Source organism: Sphaeramia orbicularis, chromosome 16 (genome assembly GCF_902148855.1).
Source record: "Sphaeramia orbicularis chromosome 16, fSphaOr1.1, whole genome shotgun sequence".
NCBI lineage: Eukaryota > Metazoa > Chordata > Actinopteri > Kurtiformes > Apogonidae > Sphaeramia > Sphaeramia orbicularis.
The window spans coordinates 51,705,691-51,722,728 of record NC_043972.1 but is presented as its reverse complement, the minus strand read 5'-3'; the positions used below and the strand labels follow the sequence as shown (position 1 = coordinate 51,722,728).

Genomic DNA, 17,038 nt, shown 5'->3' with positions numbered 1-17,038 from the left:
GACACCCTTGGTGATGAATGGTCTACACGTGGCTACATATATGTATTCCCTGGTGGATTTGTTGACAGTGTAAGGAGGCAGCAGAACATCCCACATTTCATGTTTCCATGTTCCGCTGTGATCCAAACATCCTGTCCTCCTTTAAAGTTGTTCCAACTTTTTCATCAACCAGTGTCGGGGGGGGGGGGGGGTGGGTGGGGGGGGGTCGGGGGGGTTCTCACTGTCCAGTGCTGGATCAGGCCCCGGAGACAGGTAGGGGTCAGTGTCAGACTTCTTGGATCAGGTAATTGGAGCCATTCCCATCCTTGCTCAGGTGGTTTTTTTGGGCCTGCGTATTCCAGTGCACGTATTCGGAACCAGATACATCCTTTTCAAGAAGTTTAGAAGGGAGGAAGAATGAAGGGGGAGATGAAAGGGGACTGGAGGAAACAGAAGATGAAGAATCACTTTTGTCCCAGTGCCATGATTCAAATCTAATACAGGGATGAAGAAGTTTGGGCTCCACAAACTGGGCTGAGAACTGATGCAAGTGTGAGTGAGAGAAAGATGTACAATAAGAATATGATAAAGGATTCCCTCAGTATGTCTCCTGCTGGATACATTTGATTCTGATTAAAACCCTATTTACTGTACAGACAAAAGACAAATACTGGTAGAAGTACTCTTAAATGATCAATATCACAATTTCTTAACCTACACAAAAATGTTGAACAATATTAATATGACAAAAACCCTGGGGAAAAAAAGGTCAGTCTAGGAGCTGAGCGATATGGCCAAAAAATAAGTTTAGATTTTTTTTTTTTTTCAATGCTATGGACCATTTACAAATTTTACTGGATTGTTTTCCGGCTAAATTAACAAAAAGGCATTGTTCAAAACTCTTTTTTTTTTTTTTTTTTTTTTTTTTTTTTTATGAAGTCTATATTGCACATACAACTGGAGAAACACATTCACACTTAATATACTGAAGTAGACAAGCAGGTTGTACTTTGAATTTTAGTTGATTCTTTTAGAGGAATAATCTTAATTTGGGGATTTAGGCATTGTTCTTAATTTACAGACAACAAAACCTTGATTAATTAATTTGATATATGCTCAGCTGTTGTTCAGTCAGATGTATTCACTATCTTTGCATCATAATCTCAACATGACTAACATGTTTTGTGAGCTCACAGTGATCTTTAACCTTTGACTTATGGCCAACAAAATCTAATCAGTTTGTCAGTGATTCCATCAAAGAGGTTTAGGTATGGGAGGGTGGGCTGGATCCTCTTCTCTGTGTTGTCTGCTGGTTGGCCGGGCCTTGGGATCCTCTTTGTTGGCCCCTGGTCCTTGGAGGGTTTGCGGTTGCATGGATGTGTTCATCACTGGGTGCACCTCAGTCTCTCTGTCTTGATCTCTTTGCTTTGCACTGGTGCGGTCACTCTGTCATGGTGGATTGGTGAGGGCAGTTGATGTGGTGTGGATCTGTTGCTGGTGCTGTTTTCGTGCTGTCATTTGTGGTATTCTATTCATGTTTTCTGCTCCTGTATTTCTCATTTAGGGCAGGTCTTGTTTATCTTATTTTATTGAAATTTCCTTTTTTTCTCTCTCCTTCTTTTCTCTCTGCCCAGTTTGCTCGGCTCTTGTTTTGGTCATTGTTGCCATTGTGGTTATCACCATGGTTGTTGTTAGTGGTATTGTTGGTGTTCTCCTTTGGGGGTCTTCGCCACTTTCTTCTCCCCTTTTTTTCCCCCTCCACTCTCTCCATCTCTCCTCCCCCCTTCAGAACACATTTCACTGGAGAACCTAAACCAAACCACCACCATGCAACACCCAGCAGTAGAACCCCTCTGTGTTTGGTCTCCTCTCCACACACACACACACACACACACACCTACACACACACACACACACACACACACCACAATGTATAATGATGAATATGCAATCAGTATCGGTTTTTGTCTTGTCTGGTTTTGCCCACTGTACTGTCTTATGTCTGTTTTGTCCCACTGTCTTGTCCTATCCTGTCTATGTACACCTGGGGCCATATTCCCTCTATGTATATGTATACAAGCAAGGAATGAATGAACATGTGAATATGAGTTGAAGATTGTTACTTAAACACGAGCACAAGTAAGTAAAAATAAAGTTGTCCTCCAAAGAGGGGTGGTGGTGGCAGGTTTATTGGGATAAAAAAATAAATAAATGAACAAGAAAAGCACTCGGAGAGCACAGACCTCCGCCAAGACAGATCTGCCCCCCCCCCCCCCCCCCCGATCACCACCAAAATTTAATCAGTTGTTCCTTGTGCCAGTATCAACATTTCCTGAAAATTTCCTGAAAATCCATCCTTAATTTTTTTGAGTTATCTTGCTCCATACAGTACTAGAATAACAAGACTTGCACTGTGGAACAAATGAAATGAACAGAGAATCACACACACAAACAGCATAAACTATGTTGCTTAGACAGTGAATACATGTGTAAAGCCTCCTGATCTAAATTATTTTCTGGGTCTTATACAGGGGTTGGACAAAATAATGGAAACACCTTCACCTCAAGATGATAATGCCCCAATCCATACAGCTAGAATTGTTAAAGAATGGCATGAGGAACATTCTAATGAAGTTGAGCATCTCGTATGGCCGGCACAGTCCTCAGACCTCAACATTATTGAGCATTTATGGTCAGTTTTAGAGATTCAAGTAAGACGTCGATTTCCACCGCCATCGTCTCTAAAAGAGTTGGAGGGTATTCTAACTGAAGAATGGCTTAAAATTCCTTTGGAAACAATTCACAAGTTGTATGAATCAATACCTCGGAGAATTGAGGCTGTAATTGCCGCAAAAGGCAGACCTACACCATATTAAATTATATTTTGTTGATTTTTTAAGGTGTTTCCATTATTTTGTCCAACCCCTGTATATACATGTATCTTATTCCTATCTTATAGACTAGAGGTCATTACATTACATTACATTAAAATGTTCTGATATAGCCTCTACACAATTAAGCATCTTCCTAGAACATGATTTTTCTATTAGAATTTAGGGTTTGTAGGTTCTCAAGAAAATTGGATGGACACCCTGTGATGGACGCAGCCACACATGATAACATCTCCGCAAATACACTATTACCTTATCAGTTTTCATAACTCATTATTTTTATAACTTTGGTTAGCAGCACATGGTCTTTAGTTACAGTCAGTCATTTAACATACACAGTTTAGTTTATTTTGTATTTCTTTATTTTAATTGTACACTGTTGTATTGGTCCACATATATTAACAGTGTAGGGTGACCATTAAATTATTTATGTTTTGTTATATTAGGCTAATCCTTGGTTCCTTTGTTTGAGTTGCCATGGGGTGGTGTGTCCTGTCACCATCCTGATGTGGGAAAAAGGCGTGGCCAAGGGTGGAGCCGCATTATATACCGCAGCCACCTCATCAGGAGAAACCATGGGCTATGGTGTTATGGGGGCATTTAATGTTACCAAAGCTTCAGTTGTATTTAGTTATAGTGAGTTTCCATTTTGTTTTCCCCTTTTTTGTGTAATGGTTTGGCCAAGCCACTATATCTGTTCCCCTGTTGTCTCATTTTGTTAGGTCAGTTTTTGTAGTTTGTTTGATGCATCAGTTCTTGTTCTCAGCCTTAGTTGCTTTTTTTCTGAGTACAGTTCTGTGATGTTGACCTCTTTTATATACTTACTTGTTAAAACTATCATTTGTAATCATTTTTTGAATATTTTTGGGTGAATAAAAACCCACACTTGAAACTTTAATCCTGTCTCCTGGTAGTCTAACTACTTGGTCCCTGACATACCCACAACAGCAAGCTAATAACACCTAAAAAAAGTTACAAACAAAAAATCCATTGGGGACAAAGAGCAAATATTAGATCTAGGAAGAGTGATTTTGGTTTGTTTGATGCTCTGTACATCTGTTTGACATTTATCTTTATTAGATGGTTTTTGAAATAGCTATGCTACCGCAAGAAAACCTTATTGTTTTAGGGAAAACTTTGTTGTAGTGGAATTTTTTCATGTGTGTTGTTCAACATTACAGCAAAAAGTTTTTGGACACTAAGGAAAACCTATAACCTGATCTTCCTTTTGGAGAAATCCTAGTGTTGCACTTGCATTTGGATTTACTCGTTTGACTGTTCCCTCTATCATTTAACTATAAAGAATCATTTAAAAGAATAAAACAGCAGGGGTGGATACCAGAGAGGTTATAGTTCAGTGGGGTCTTTAAGATATAAATAGAGGAATGAAGAGTTTGGAAAAAGGGCATCCCTTCTTTTACATATTTTCCAAGTCATGTATCCTTCTAAACTTAATGTATTCTTATTTCTTGCACAGATCAAAGAGAATCCTCAGACTCATGGGTCAATTGACTGAAAGCCTGTAGTGATGAACTTAAGCTTAAGCAAGGGATGCAAATTATCGATTAATTCATTAATCATTAGTTGGTTGACCTTATCGATTGATTAACGATTAATTGATAAGCGGCGATTTTCCTGAGAACCTGAATTTCTTTTTCTATACAGTCTATAAGAATAAAAGCTAAATATTGTTTATATACTTCATGAAAAAAGCATGTCATATTCCTTAATGATTGATTTATTGAACCATTGGATACAGTCAGTGTTTCCTGTGGAATTCATCTGTTGATGTGGCGGTTTTTAATGGGGGGTGCACGCTCATGCGTTTTGCCGGTGGGTGGGTGGGGTACTCGGCCTCACGCGTGCAGTTCAGCCGGGGAATGTGTGCGTGCGTCACTTTCCGTCCTACTTCTAATACTATGGGGATACGGGGTGGTGCAGTCTGTGCCCCCGCAGAAGTGAAAGTGAAACTTTTCGCTTATTTACCTTTCCCCACCTCCTGATGCTTCGCAAATGCATTACATACCTGTGGCCCGAATCAGGAGCCTGAAGGATGTTTTCAACTTCTGTCTCACTGACTGTGAACTACACCAACCTCCAGGGAAACCGCTCCGATATTGACACCGCATTTGTGCGTGTATTTAGTTGGGGGTGCACCGCTCCCACAAACAGCCTGGCCAGTCTGTGTTTTGCTCCATCATGTCCATAAAGGCATTCTAACTCATCAACGCCATGATCCGGTTCGATGACCAGCTATCCCAGCCGCGGCGTCACAGTGCAAACAAACCAGGAGCCTTCGGACAGGTGTGGACAGGTGGAAAAGGGCAATTAACCAACAATTAATAATTTAATTGAGCAAATTCTTATCGACAATTAATAGTTAGTGGATTAATTGTTTACATCCATAACTTAAGCTCATCTATAATTAGAGGCAGAATTATTGTGGGAGAGAAATTTAATCTATCCAGTACTAGTAGTGGTAGGCAAGACCATGTAAACCAAGTCACGATCAAAGCCTTTCTGTGTGTTGTCACTGTTTAACGCAAGCAAAAGCACAGTTTAATGGGAACACTGATTTGTCACCTTTCACAGCTCTCACATCTCTCACTCTGTCTCAGAAAGCTACCACTGCAGCCACACCCTTTAATGTATGCTCTTTTAAATAGCTTGTACTTGTACAACACCAGGTGACAAATAAGATAACAAACTGAAATTGCTGTTGTTAGCTTACATTAACTTTGTAATTTTTAATTGCAAATACAAGGTCGGCATGAACTCAGCTGTAGAAATCATTGCATTGCAGAATGTACATACTGCTGTGGGTTGTCTCTCAGCTGCTTTACAGATGACCACTGTGTTGTCTTCTGCTGCCTTCACGTGCTATCAGGAAGATGATTGTGTGTTCAAGTGCTTTTGTTGTTGCAGCGAAATTAAAAATGTCTGACACAATTTATCATGACCTGCTACCTGAGTAAAAGAGTTTTGGAGGTGTTAATTCATCTGAAACAGCATTTTTGTGGGGTAATTTTTCATTTTACAAATTGTATATGCTATAAATGTGCAAAATCGTCACCTAACAGCTGCAGAACATCAATAAAAGCATTGTTTATCATTCTCGATAAACCCCTTGTTGCTCTTCGACATGCTGAAAATTTCAAAGGTTATTTTGATCTTGGCAGCTCATGGATCAAAATTTTTTCCCTGTGAAAAATATGATGTGAGGGGGGCATTCATGTCCAGTTTTTGAGTTTGTAACTGGTATTTATCATCATGCGCGCAGATAGTGCTGGGGAAGGGGGGGACATGTCCTCCCCAGATTTATAGTGACCTAATCCATCCCCCCCCCAAAAATTGATCAGTATACAATTTACCCATTCAAGAAGGTGGCAGGCTGGAGCCTGGAGCAGATCCTTGCTGAGTTGGGAAAGCAAGGTGCTTAATTTTCCTTGTAATCCTTAGTTAATAACACTGCACAGCTGATCCATTAACGTCCCGGTGTTTGTGCTGCCTATGCCTACGACTAATGGCGCGTTCAGTTGTACTCGTAAACCAGAATTTGAAATTTGGAAAAGCATTAAAATCTAGCATCTACAAGCAGAAATGTTGGGGTTTTCTTTTCATTTAATTATTTGTCAATTTTTTTTTAATTCCATGTTCCCTGATGTCCTAGTTTTTAAACTGGGAAGGGCTGAATTTGGAGTCCATGTTCCGACTTCCAATGTAAATGCAACGCACCATCTCGACTCCGGGGTCCTGGACAGATGAGATTTCGCCCAGTGGTATCTTCAGGGAAATGATAGGAGGAGAGATGTTTTTGTATTTACAGCTTGGTCCCCCTCAGTTCTAAAATCCTATTTGCACCCCTGTTTACCATAACTCCGATAGCATGTGAAGGCAGGATAAAGTTGACAAATTTTCTTACTGAAGACTTAGTTGGTATCAGACAGAAACCGCTTCTTCTCCAAAAACTTTAAATTAGAAATGAGTAAAGTAATTTCTTACATTTGAAGTAGGAAGTTTTACATTAGATCACAGTAATGATGTTGATAAAATACAGACGACAACACACAAGCAGTTTAATGATATCCCTGCAGTAGTCGTTTTGAAATAAAATCCAGACCCCTCCTTCTCTGAGACTAAGAAAAGATAATGTTAAAAAAATGGAGGATTTAGAGATGAGCCTTAGACCTTCAAAAAGTTGTCTGGAGGCCTGGATGATGAAGTTGTTTTTTTTTTTGTTTTTTTTTTACATTTAACACTTAATACATGTGCAATTTTATTCATTGATGTTTTGATGTTGAACCAACATACATTTTTGGAAACCATTATAGACAATAAACTCAGCTGGAAACCACATATAGATAATACAGTATAAAAACAAAAGTCTCAAAAACAATTGCAATACTACATACACACTGAACAAAAACTCACTTTACATACTGTATTGCTCCCTCATACTTCCATACTTAGCATATTGGGCTGGATCTATGAAAGGTTTGTGTGTATTAAAATGTGTGCAAACTCATTGCACTCGCAAAAAAAATGTACAAACTGATTTACTAACAGTGCGCAATAAGGGATGCATCTTTCAAAGGTGCAAAATAGCGTGTCCGGTGTCGTGCACAGACATTTAGAGGGGCAGGTCCTCAGCCAATGAAAAAGGGCACCCCTCTCCCGAGTCCAACAATCCTGATCTGCAGCGTTTTCATAAATATTGATCCGCTATAATTTGCCATCACTGTTTATTCAGTATTACACATATGTTAGCATTCTACAAAACAATGTACTGCTACTGCAATGGTCTTACACTTTTCACACCAAATAACTAGAAAAAAACAAACAAAAAACATTCTACTTGTAAAGTACAATGAGCATAGGCCTTCAGAGTCCAGGAGCAAAAAAATGACTAGAGGAGGATTATGAACCACCCAACTATGTAAAAATCTACAAAGCCAAAACTGAGTCACATAACCATGACAATCACTAATTTACTGAACAACCTTTATCAACCTGAACAAACCAATATCATAGAACCAATCTAGGACTGCACACTTGACACAACACACATAAGGACTGACATTTGGCTTGATCCAGGACAGAAGAGAGCTGGTACTCTGGGCTGCCTGCTGCAAGTCTCTTTCTCACTCTTTCTTTACTCTTTCCTTTCTTGGAATTTTGCTGCAATTGATGAATAAGAAACATCAAATTGCACACTACAATGAATATTGTAGACCAGGGGTGTCAACCTCATTTTAGTTCAGGGGCTACATATGCTTAATATGATCTAAAGTGGGCCGGACCAGTAAAATAATGTAAATAATAGGATAAGAACTTTTGAGTGAAAAAAGTAAATTCTGTAATGAAAATGTTTACATCTACGAATTGTACTTGAACATAACATGAACAAATATGAACAACCTGAAAATTTGTTAGTAAAATAAGTGCAATGTTAACAATATTACACCTCAGTTTATCATTTATACAAGTGAATCTCAACTTACAGATCACAGTGGATCTACAAATACACAAAACATTAATTAACAGGGAGAATATTATTAAAATGCCACATACTTCTCTTAAGACATTTCAGATATTCACATTTTTTGTAAAACACTTGTCTGTAAATGTAAACATTTTTGTGTAATTTTACTTTTTTTATGCTAAAACAAAGAGATAAATTTACAGTTTTCATTATTTATAGGTTATTATGATGGTATTTTACTGGTCTGATCCACTTTAGACTGAAATGACCTAAAATGATTTTAACATCCTTGATTGTTAATATCTTCAGTGTAATTTTTGCATTTCACAAATTCATCCCAGGGGCTGGATTGGACCTTTCGGTGGGCCAGATTTGGCCCCCGGGCCACATGTTTGATACCTGTGTTGTAGACATACAGATTTTTTTTTCATGCTTGTGTAACTTATTATAATGACAAACAACAACTTTGACAATAATGTAATAATCTGAAACTTCACATCCCAATAATTTCCGAAAAAGGGGATTTGATTTAACTTTAATATTATGTGTAGTACTCCAATCAATGCAAATGTAACATGAAACCCCAGAGTCTGGGTGCTCACCTCTGATCTGCTCCTCTTGTCGACTCCCCAGAAACTCCACTGCCTCTGTTCAGCTTGACACGACAACAACACGCAGTTTTAGACACAGTTTGGATTAATAGGCTATTGTATATTTGTGACTCTGGAAATATACCAGGTACTCACAACTTTTCATGCAAATAAGTAGCAGAGGATTTACGTCGATTTGCTGGTTTGTCCCTCCATCTCTCCTCACATTATCAAATGCACTGAATTAGCATCACCGGGCTGTGGGCTGTGACCTCTCCGTGACCTCTCCCCTTGCGACAGCTAATCAGCCGACACACGCTGGTATTGGGCTACTGGTTACACTAACCAGCCAAACTTGTGGGGAATGGGACAAAGATTTGCTTAAACAGTTGTAAGTCAAAGGCACCTCTATTCTTGCCAGTTTGCCTCTTGCAAAAAGTCGAGGCCATGCGATGTGTGATCAGCAATAGCGGAGCTACTGAGTAGCATGAGTGGAACACAAGTGGAGCAGGAGAGAGAGGCAGTGAGAGGAGGACTGGGGGAAGGACAGGAGGCACTGGGAATTATTTGGATTTAACTTAATATTAAAATATGATTATAATGTCATGTTGATGCGGACTCTATTGTCTTCTTTGAATGAGGAAAAAAATAAATAATTAAATTTAAAAAAAAAACGATTGCCAGAAGGGCACCGAGGCCAGAGGGGCAGGCCTTGAGGGACACCTCAGGTCTACCTGTGCACGTCTCTGAGCGTGTCTGCATCCAGTTAGTACGTTTGCCACAATGAATATGCAATTTGGGGCATTTACACGCAGTTGTGCATGTGGTGGGAGGAGAAAATGTAAATATTAATTTAGCACACGCAAAGTGATTTATCAAACCCAAAAGCAATTTTGCTCATAGAAACTGCGTCTATATTTAACACATCTCAAAAGGAGGTGCAAACGGTTTGGATGCGTAATTGTGCCCACATGGAAGTGGTTAGCAGACAAAGAAATGATGAAACGAGATGCAGAGAACGCATTTTTCACCCTCCTATGAACATTTTTGGAGTGACAGAAGAAAAAAATAACTGAGACATATGCCCCCCCCCCCCCCCCCCCACACACACACACACACACACACACACACACACACTTTACGGGACTCTTTTCCACTCCTGATGATTTAAAAATACTCACCGACATTTGGCTACAGCAGGGGTCTCAAATTCAATTCACCTGGGGGTTGCTGGAGGTAGAGTCTGGGTGAGGCTTGGCCGCATCAAGTACTCCACAAGAACGCTTCTTCTGAACATGAACATTTCTTCAGACATGAACGTTTCTTCAGAACAGGCTTCCATTGATTACGTCTTGCTACCAGACGTCTGGCAGCGCTTCCTCTTGCACAGATGAGCCACATTTGGCTTGAGGGAGGAAGCAGTTGAGACCCTCAATATGTCTTGAAGATGCTCATCATGCTGAGTTGAATAATGACATTTGATGTTGTATTCTTTGTGCGCGGCAACTTTTTTCTGTGCATATAAGGCACGTCAGGGACCCCCTGTGCTCAACAAAAAAATATTCCATCTCCCACTTCTTCTGGAATTGTCTGTGCTCGTCACTAATCTTTCTCTTCACGGTAGGTTTTGAAAAAGCCATGACTGGGACAGGATAAATTTTTATGTCACTTACTTGTCACGTCCTCCTTCATTAATCGCACTTATGCGAGGTGCGTTCACGGGTGTTGGAATTCCGAACATCAACATTAATGAAGGGGAACGTAACAAGTCGCTATAAATAATTACTTTTTAAATAAATTCCCCCACAAAAAATAGATCCTATGAGAAAAACTTGTGGGCCACACTAACATTAATCTTTGGTATCAAGTGGGGGGCTGCAAATGGCCCACAGGCCGCGAGTTTGAGACCCCTGGGCTACAGAGTGACAAAATTATGTGGGCCTGACACTCATTCTATCCAAATACACCCCCCCGCGCGCGCAGCGCACACACACACACACACACACACACACACACACACACACACACACACACACACACACACACACACACACACACACACACACCTTTAAAATGAAAAATAAATGAATAAATGAATGAGTCATGCAATACCTTCTATGACAAAACTCCTCCAATGTTACATTTCCATGTGTCTGGATCATTCAGCGCACTGTTATCATTAGTGCTGGTGTATCCCACAGCAGTTTGTACAGCGTATTGTCTCCAGTAGCGCACGCAAAACCCTCATTTAAATAGGGCGGTCTCCAAGACTTTGCACCTGTTGTAATTTGCGCAAGCAGTCTTGGTAAATCACCCGCAAATCGTGGTCACACCCCACACGCAAAATTCTAGATTGTGCAAGCAAATTACTACACACAAATTGGGATCTTAGTAGATCCAGCCCATTGTGTGGAAGTATGAGGAAACACATACAAAACAATTATCAAACCAATCTTCACCCTGCAAAAGAAAGCCCAAATACAAATAAGAACACAAATATTCTGAAATTAGAAGATCTGGTTAACCTCAACACTGCTGTATTCATCTGTAAGGCACACAACGGCCTACTTCCCCCTGCATACAGGAGCGGTTCTGAGTCAGAGAGTCCCAGTACAACCTTAGGGGGACCTGTATGTTTAAGAAATCAAAGGCAAGGACCAACACAAAAGGCAAATGCATATCTGTAATTGGAGTAAAATTATGGAATAACTTTGATAAGGAGATAAAAACATCCACATCAGTCACTACATTTAAAAGGATGTTTAAAACTAAGGTATTTAATAAATATAACATATTAGGAGAAAGTAAGTCAATTATCACTATGAATCTAAGATTTGGCTTAGATTATATTATTTGTTTTATTAATATTATTGTTTAAAACTGTGCCATCTTGTTATCTTGTTTTGTGTCTGCAACTTTCCTTCTTGTAAATAGGGTAGGCTTAAATAAGCTGTTGCTTCAGCCTACGCCTTTTTGCCAGTGTTTAATATAGAAATCCAAACTGTATATATGTATGTATGTATGTGTATATCATGTTTTGTTAAATGAATGAATAAATTACTAACTAAATAACCACCATTTTATCATTACAAACATTTTGAATGTCCTACCTCTACTTTTGTGAAGTGTACCTCTCCGTGTCAATCTTCATGTAAATGTAAATCTGACTTTTTGAAATGTATTATAATTTGACATTTATCATGACAGTATAAGTCAGCTCTAACCTGAAATTTAAGACTGATTGAGTGTTATACAACACTACCATTCAGTGCAAAATCCCCCAATGAGTGAATAGCACATCTCTTAGTGTTTTTCCTCCATTCTCTGAATAGTTTGATTGTTGGGGCTGTTTAACTTCCAGGCCATGTCTAGATTTAAATAAACATTCCTTCTCTGGGATTACATGCCCAACCCAGTTTAGATCTGAATCATTTAGATCAACTTTTTGAAAACCCTACAAGTCTACATTTCTTTTTGAAAAAGTGATTTTCCTCTTGAAGCCATGGGCTGTTATCTTTCAAGGCCAATTATCCCTCCAACATATGTTTCATATCACCATTTAACATTTCCAATTTCTTTTTGTTATTTTAAAGAATAGAACAACTGTATTTGAATGCTAAACCCAGACTGCCTATGTTTATTTCCATGTTTATTTCCTGCATGTATGAAATGTTAGTACCACTGTAATCAGTGGCCAAATAACTCTGATGAATGTAAAAGGTAGGCGCAGTTAGCCTGCGCTTGCCCCATGTGGCCCGTTTGCCAAGGCTCAAACTGAATTGAAAGATCAAGACCTAAAGGTCATGTTTCTGTTCGAGCACAAAAAAAAAAAAAGCTTTAACAATTCTTGGCAGTACTCTTGTCTTTGACTCCATTTGCAGCATAGTGAAATTTAAGTTGGCAGGGTTGCTGTTCCCGGTTTATGCATATGACAGAAATTTTGTACTGGTTCAGGAGTATAAAGGAGCCCAAAAATGGTTTCAGTTTTAACCTCTTCCATTTGTTTCAATAAGCCTCTGATTACAGGCAATGCAAGTGAACCACTATAGCGTACTCCCTGCTCTCAGCACTGCAGTGTTTATGTTTTTGATTTGATTGTCAGAATTTGATTCATGATGCAAAAATAGGTGGTGCATTCTTAATTTCAAGTGACTGAGGAAGTGTCAGAAACATAAACCAGCAGCCTCATGGCCTTTGAGCTGTCAATCAGTCGACATTAGAAGTATTAGGGCCCTGGTATTGCAGCACCTGCTTTAAATTCCATCACTCAGGTCAGTGTAACAAGTACCAAGTTTGTCCAATGTATTAAGATCAAGCTCTTCCATCTTACAGGAGTTGGACGTCGTCCCAGACCTATTGGGAAACAACAGCAACTTTCTGCTAAAGGAGAACAACTTCATCCAGCTTTCCGTAAGTTCTTTTAAGCACACAAGGTAACACATATTCACTAAATACTGATGGTTAAACTTGACGTAGATGCTTTTAAAACTGCATTTGGCTTATTTTCAGGTTAACAGCTCCCTGTCTGAAGTTGAGGCCATACTCTGGGCTTTGGAATCGAGTCGAGTGCTGCTTAACTCAGTGGTTGTTATTTGGGTGAGTTTAAGGAACAATATCATAGCTGTGGTTTTTAAAGTCTGTGTAAAACAGTAAGAAGTTGTGCCCTGACTTTGTAACAGCACAAAAAATGTGTTTACTAACCATCCATCCATAGATGACTTAAGCCATAGATGGTGATAAATGTTAAAAACAATTACTTTTACCTCACAGGTTACCCCAGTTACTGGTTAGTCAGGATTGAAGAGTTCAATGTTTTAACCAATGCAGGGGTTTCCAAACTTTTTAAACTCAAAACAAAAATATAAGTCATTATGCACTGCCATAATATCTACAACTGTTGTCAACTCATACTGTGACAGTTTGAGTTTGATGCTTTTATTTAAATATTTTATATTGATTTTTAAGGGGTGCCAGCCAGGTCTCTCTCTTGACATTTAAGATGTAAAGTCGGTTCAGTCTTTTGTCTGTTTGTCGTACCTCAAACTACACAAAGGATGCAAGCCTAAATTAACAAACACCCTACACATTAAATGACAAGAAAAAGAAATCACACATTTAAACCATTTAAAATTCAAAATCATGTATTAAACAATGAATGCACAAAGACACACAAATTCCAACACACAGTTCCCCCCCAAAGTCCAAATTCAAAAAAATCCACCAACCAAGCAAAATCAAACACAAAATTTCCACTTTAGGTTTTGTATCAGTCTTTTAGAAGAAAAAGGAAAAAACAGTTCAGTTCGTTTTAACAAAAAATTCCGCTCTGGGTTTTCCACAGTTTCTCAGAATTTAAAAAAAACAACGATTCAGTTCATCCACAAAATATATAAAAAAGCCCAAGTGCACAGTTTCAATTCAGGGCTTTAGAGAAAACAAAAAAAAAAAAAGATTTTACTCACGCCCTTTCTTCACTGCTCTGTCAGTCAGTCCGTCGGTCAGTCAGTCAGTCCAGTCCAGTCAGTATGAAATCCAGTCCGGTTTTTGGCTGCTGGTGGTCTGGCATGAAAGGATGACTGGCTTCTGCAGCAGTGGAATGAATGGATGGGATGAACCAGCGGAGATGAAATGGAGTTTGGAAGCGATATTGACGATTAAGTGGACGTAGAAACGGGGTTAAACTGCTGTACTGAGTCGTGTACAGTATATGTACCAATTTTTTTTTTTTTTTTTTTTAATCTATATTTTTTAGTATTGACTTAGTCGACGTAATCGACCATTAAAATTAGTCAACAGCAATTTTTTTAGTCGACACGTCATTTTACTATTGACCGCCTATTCATTTTTGGCTGCACATCTGAATTCATCCTTCCAATGAAGGACTGCATGCCACAAACTAGCATCGGTACTCAGTGCACCACATATATATGCACTGTTAAGCAAATACTCACTGGAAATTGTAAGGGCCTATTGTATTAATATTTTGTTTTGTATTGATATAGCTAGCCAGTTGCTTGAATAACTTTGTGCATTATTATTTTTATTTATTTATTTATTTATTTTTGGAATGTGGAAAACATCCCAGTTTGTAATTTTTTGTTTGGTGATATTTTAATTATTTACATTGTTTACATTGTTTACATTTACCATGGTACAGGTCACATTTAATGTTTTGAGTTGTATTCTAAATAAAATGGACACAACAAAATAACAAACACTTGATTTTTAAAAAAAAACAATTAGTCGTTTAGATTAGTTGATCGAAAAATTAGTCGAAAGATTAATTGGTATTAGTGGCAGCACTATCATCTTTCTAGTTAGTGTAGCAAGAATTGGATACCAAATTATTTATTAATTGAGTGTTGATTTATTGATTAATTTAATTATAGATTTATAACCAAACTTAAACTTAAATCAACTCAAAACAATAATTTGGAAATCTTGCATAGGTTGATAGTTCGTTGACTGCACAGATGAACCCATGTGTGAATAATAGTACACAAAGCACAACTGAGGCAATGGATTTATATACATATAAATACTTTATTAACTAAACTAAGACACACTAATAACATAAAGACAAGAGACAAATACAACCAAAGGAGCAGGAGATTATGGACAGGAGAATATGTAGATTAAGCTGGCAGACAGCTATATTCAAGAGATTATAATGTTAGTGAGGTTACGTTGAGGTAAACCTACTTAAATTGGAATAACACCAACTCAGATAAATCAGGAGCAAGTTTTCTTACAAGTTGTTGCGGTGCGGATGCAGCAACTGGCACGGCCTTGACGGCGGATGGATGAAGTCTTCTGACGTAGTTCGAAGCAGGAACAGGCTGTGAAGCGACGTGCTTGCGCTGGAGGCCTGAAGGTCTGGAGTTCTGAAGTTCTGCTGGCTGGAGGAGGTTCACAGCTGGCTCTGGCGGCTGGTTCTGGAAAGCTCGCCAGGAGAAGATGGAGAACAGCGAAGATGATAAAGCTCTTTGGAGAGCTTAGAGGATAGAACAGCTCTGAGAGCCAAGGAGATGGTCAAAACTCCTTGGAGAAAGCTCTTTGCTCTTAGGTGAGAGCTCAGAAGATGGTGGAGGTAGCTCTTTGCGTAAGTGAGAGCAGCGAGGGTGGAAAAAGCTCTTTGCGTAGGTGAGAGCAGCGAGGGTGGAAAAAGCTCTTCTTGTAGGTGAGAGCAGCAAGGGTGGAAAAAGCTCTTCTCTGTGAGAGCCTGGGAGAGGTGGAAAAGACTCCTCGGAGAAGTTGGTTTCATTCATTTTTATAGTTCTGTCCAAAAACCAGCTTGCCACGCCTTCCTCGTACATATAGATGAGTTATCGATGCCTTGGGGCGTTGCCTTCTTTGTCTGTTTTCGGCGGGAAAACGCCTCCTCGTGAATATTCAAAAATATCACGTTTCTCTTCCCTCTTGGGAAGACAGAGGGGGAGAGGACTGTGGCTTAGCCTTGTAAGAAAACTTTGCATCCTCAAATAAGATCCTCTTAAACTTTATACATCACCTGTAACCTCACTTAAGCATCAGTAAAATAATAGCATGATTATTCAGACATGCTATAAGCAGTGATACTCTTACTTTCACATAATTCACCGTGAACATGATCAGGATACACATATGTGAAACCACAGGTCAGGCAAATGGCTTAAGTATTACATGCATACAAGAGTTAACGTGCTGAGTTAATCAACATTAACACATAATGTAATACATTATTAACATGGCACATATAGGGATTTTATCATTCAGTCCTTTGTTCGTTTCTGGGTTCATCTTCACCTCTGGATAAGCAAGAATAATGGGACACAGATGTTGAGAGGCAAAAGGTCAGCTTAGTGTCAAAACCGAGTCCATTAGGCTCATTCTTTAAGATCATCTGTCATTATAAATGTCGCTTGTAGAGGATGTCCGGGCATTGACCTGCTAAACAACCAATCAGCATGGTTGTTCAGGAATTTGGTTTGACACGGAGAGGAAGATAATATAATTTATAATTCTGTTTTTGAGTCTGTTCACTCACTCCACCGTCATCCGGCTACATTAGCATTTTCATTTTTTTGTTTTTTTTTTTGTATTAAGTTGCCTACCAG

General features: G+C 39.0%; 1 protein-coding gene across 3 annotated transcripts in view; it reads left to right on the top strand.

The window, feature by feature from the left end:
* crppa (CDP-L-ribitol pyrophosphorylase A) overlaps positions 1-17,038 on the top strand; it is a 127,839-nt gene that overhangs the window by 51,557 nt on the left and 59,244 nt on the right. For 2 of the 3 annotated variants that reach the window (XM_030157621.1, XM_030157620.1), the window contains 2 exons: positions 13,275-13,352; positions 13,452-13,538. The exons of the other annotated variant lie outside the window; for it this stretch is intronic. In XM_030157621.1, coding sequence (XP_030013481.1) covers positions 13,275-13,352; positions 13,452-13,538 — 165 coding nt within the window. The remainder of the gene's footprint in view (positions 1-13,274; positions 13,353-13,451; positions 13,539-17,038) is intronic. 3 annotated transcript variants of the gene reach the window in all.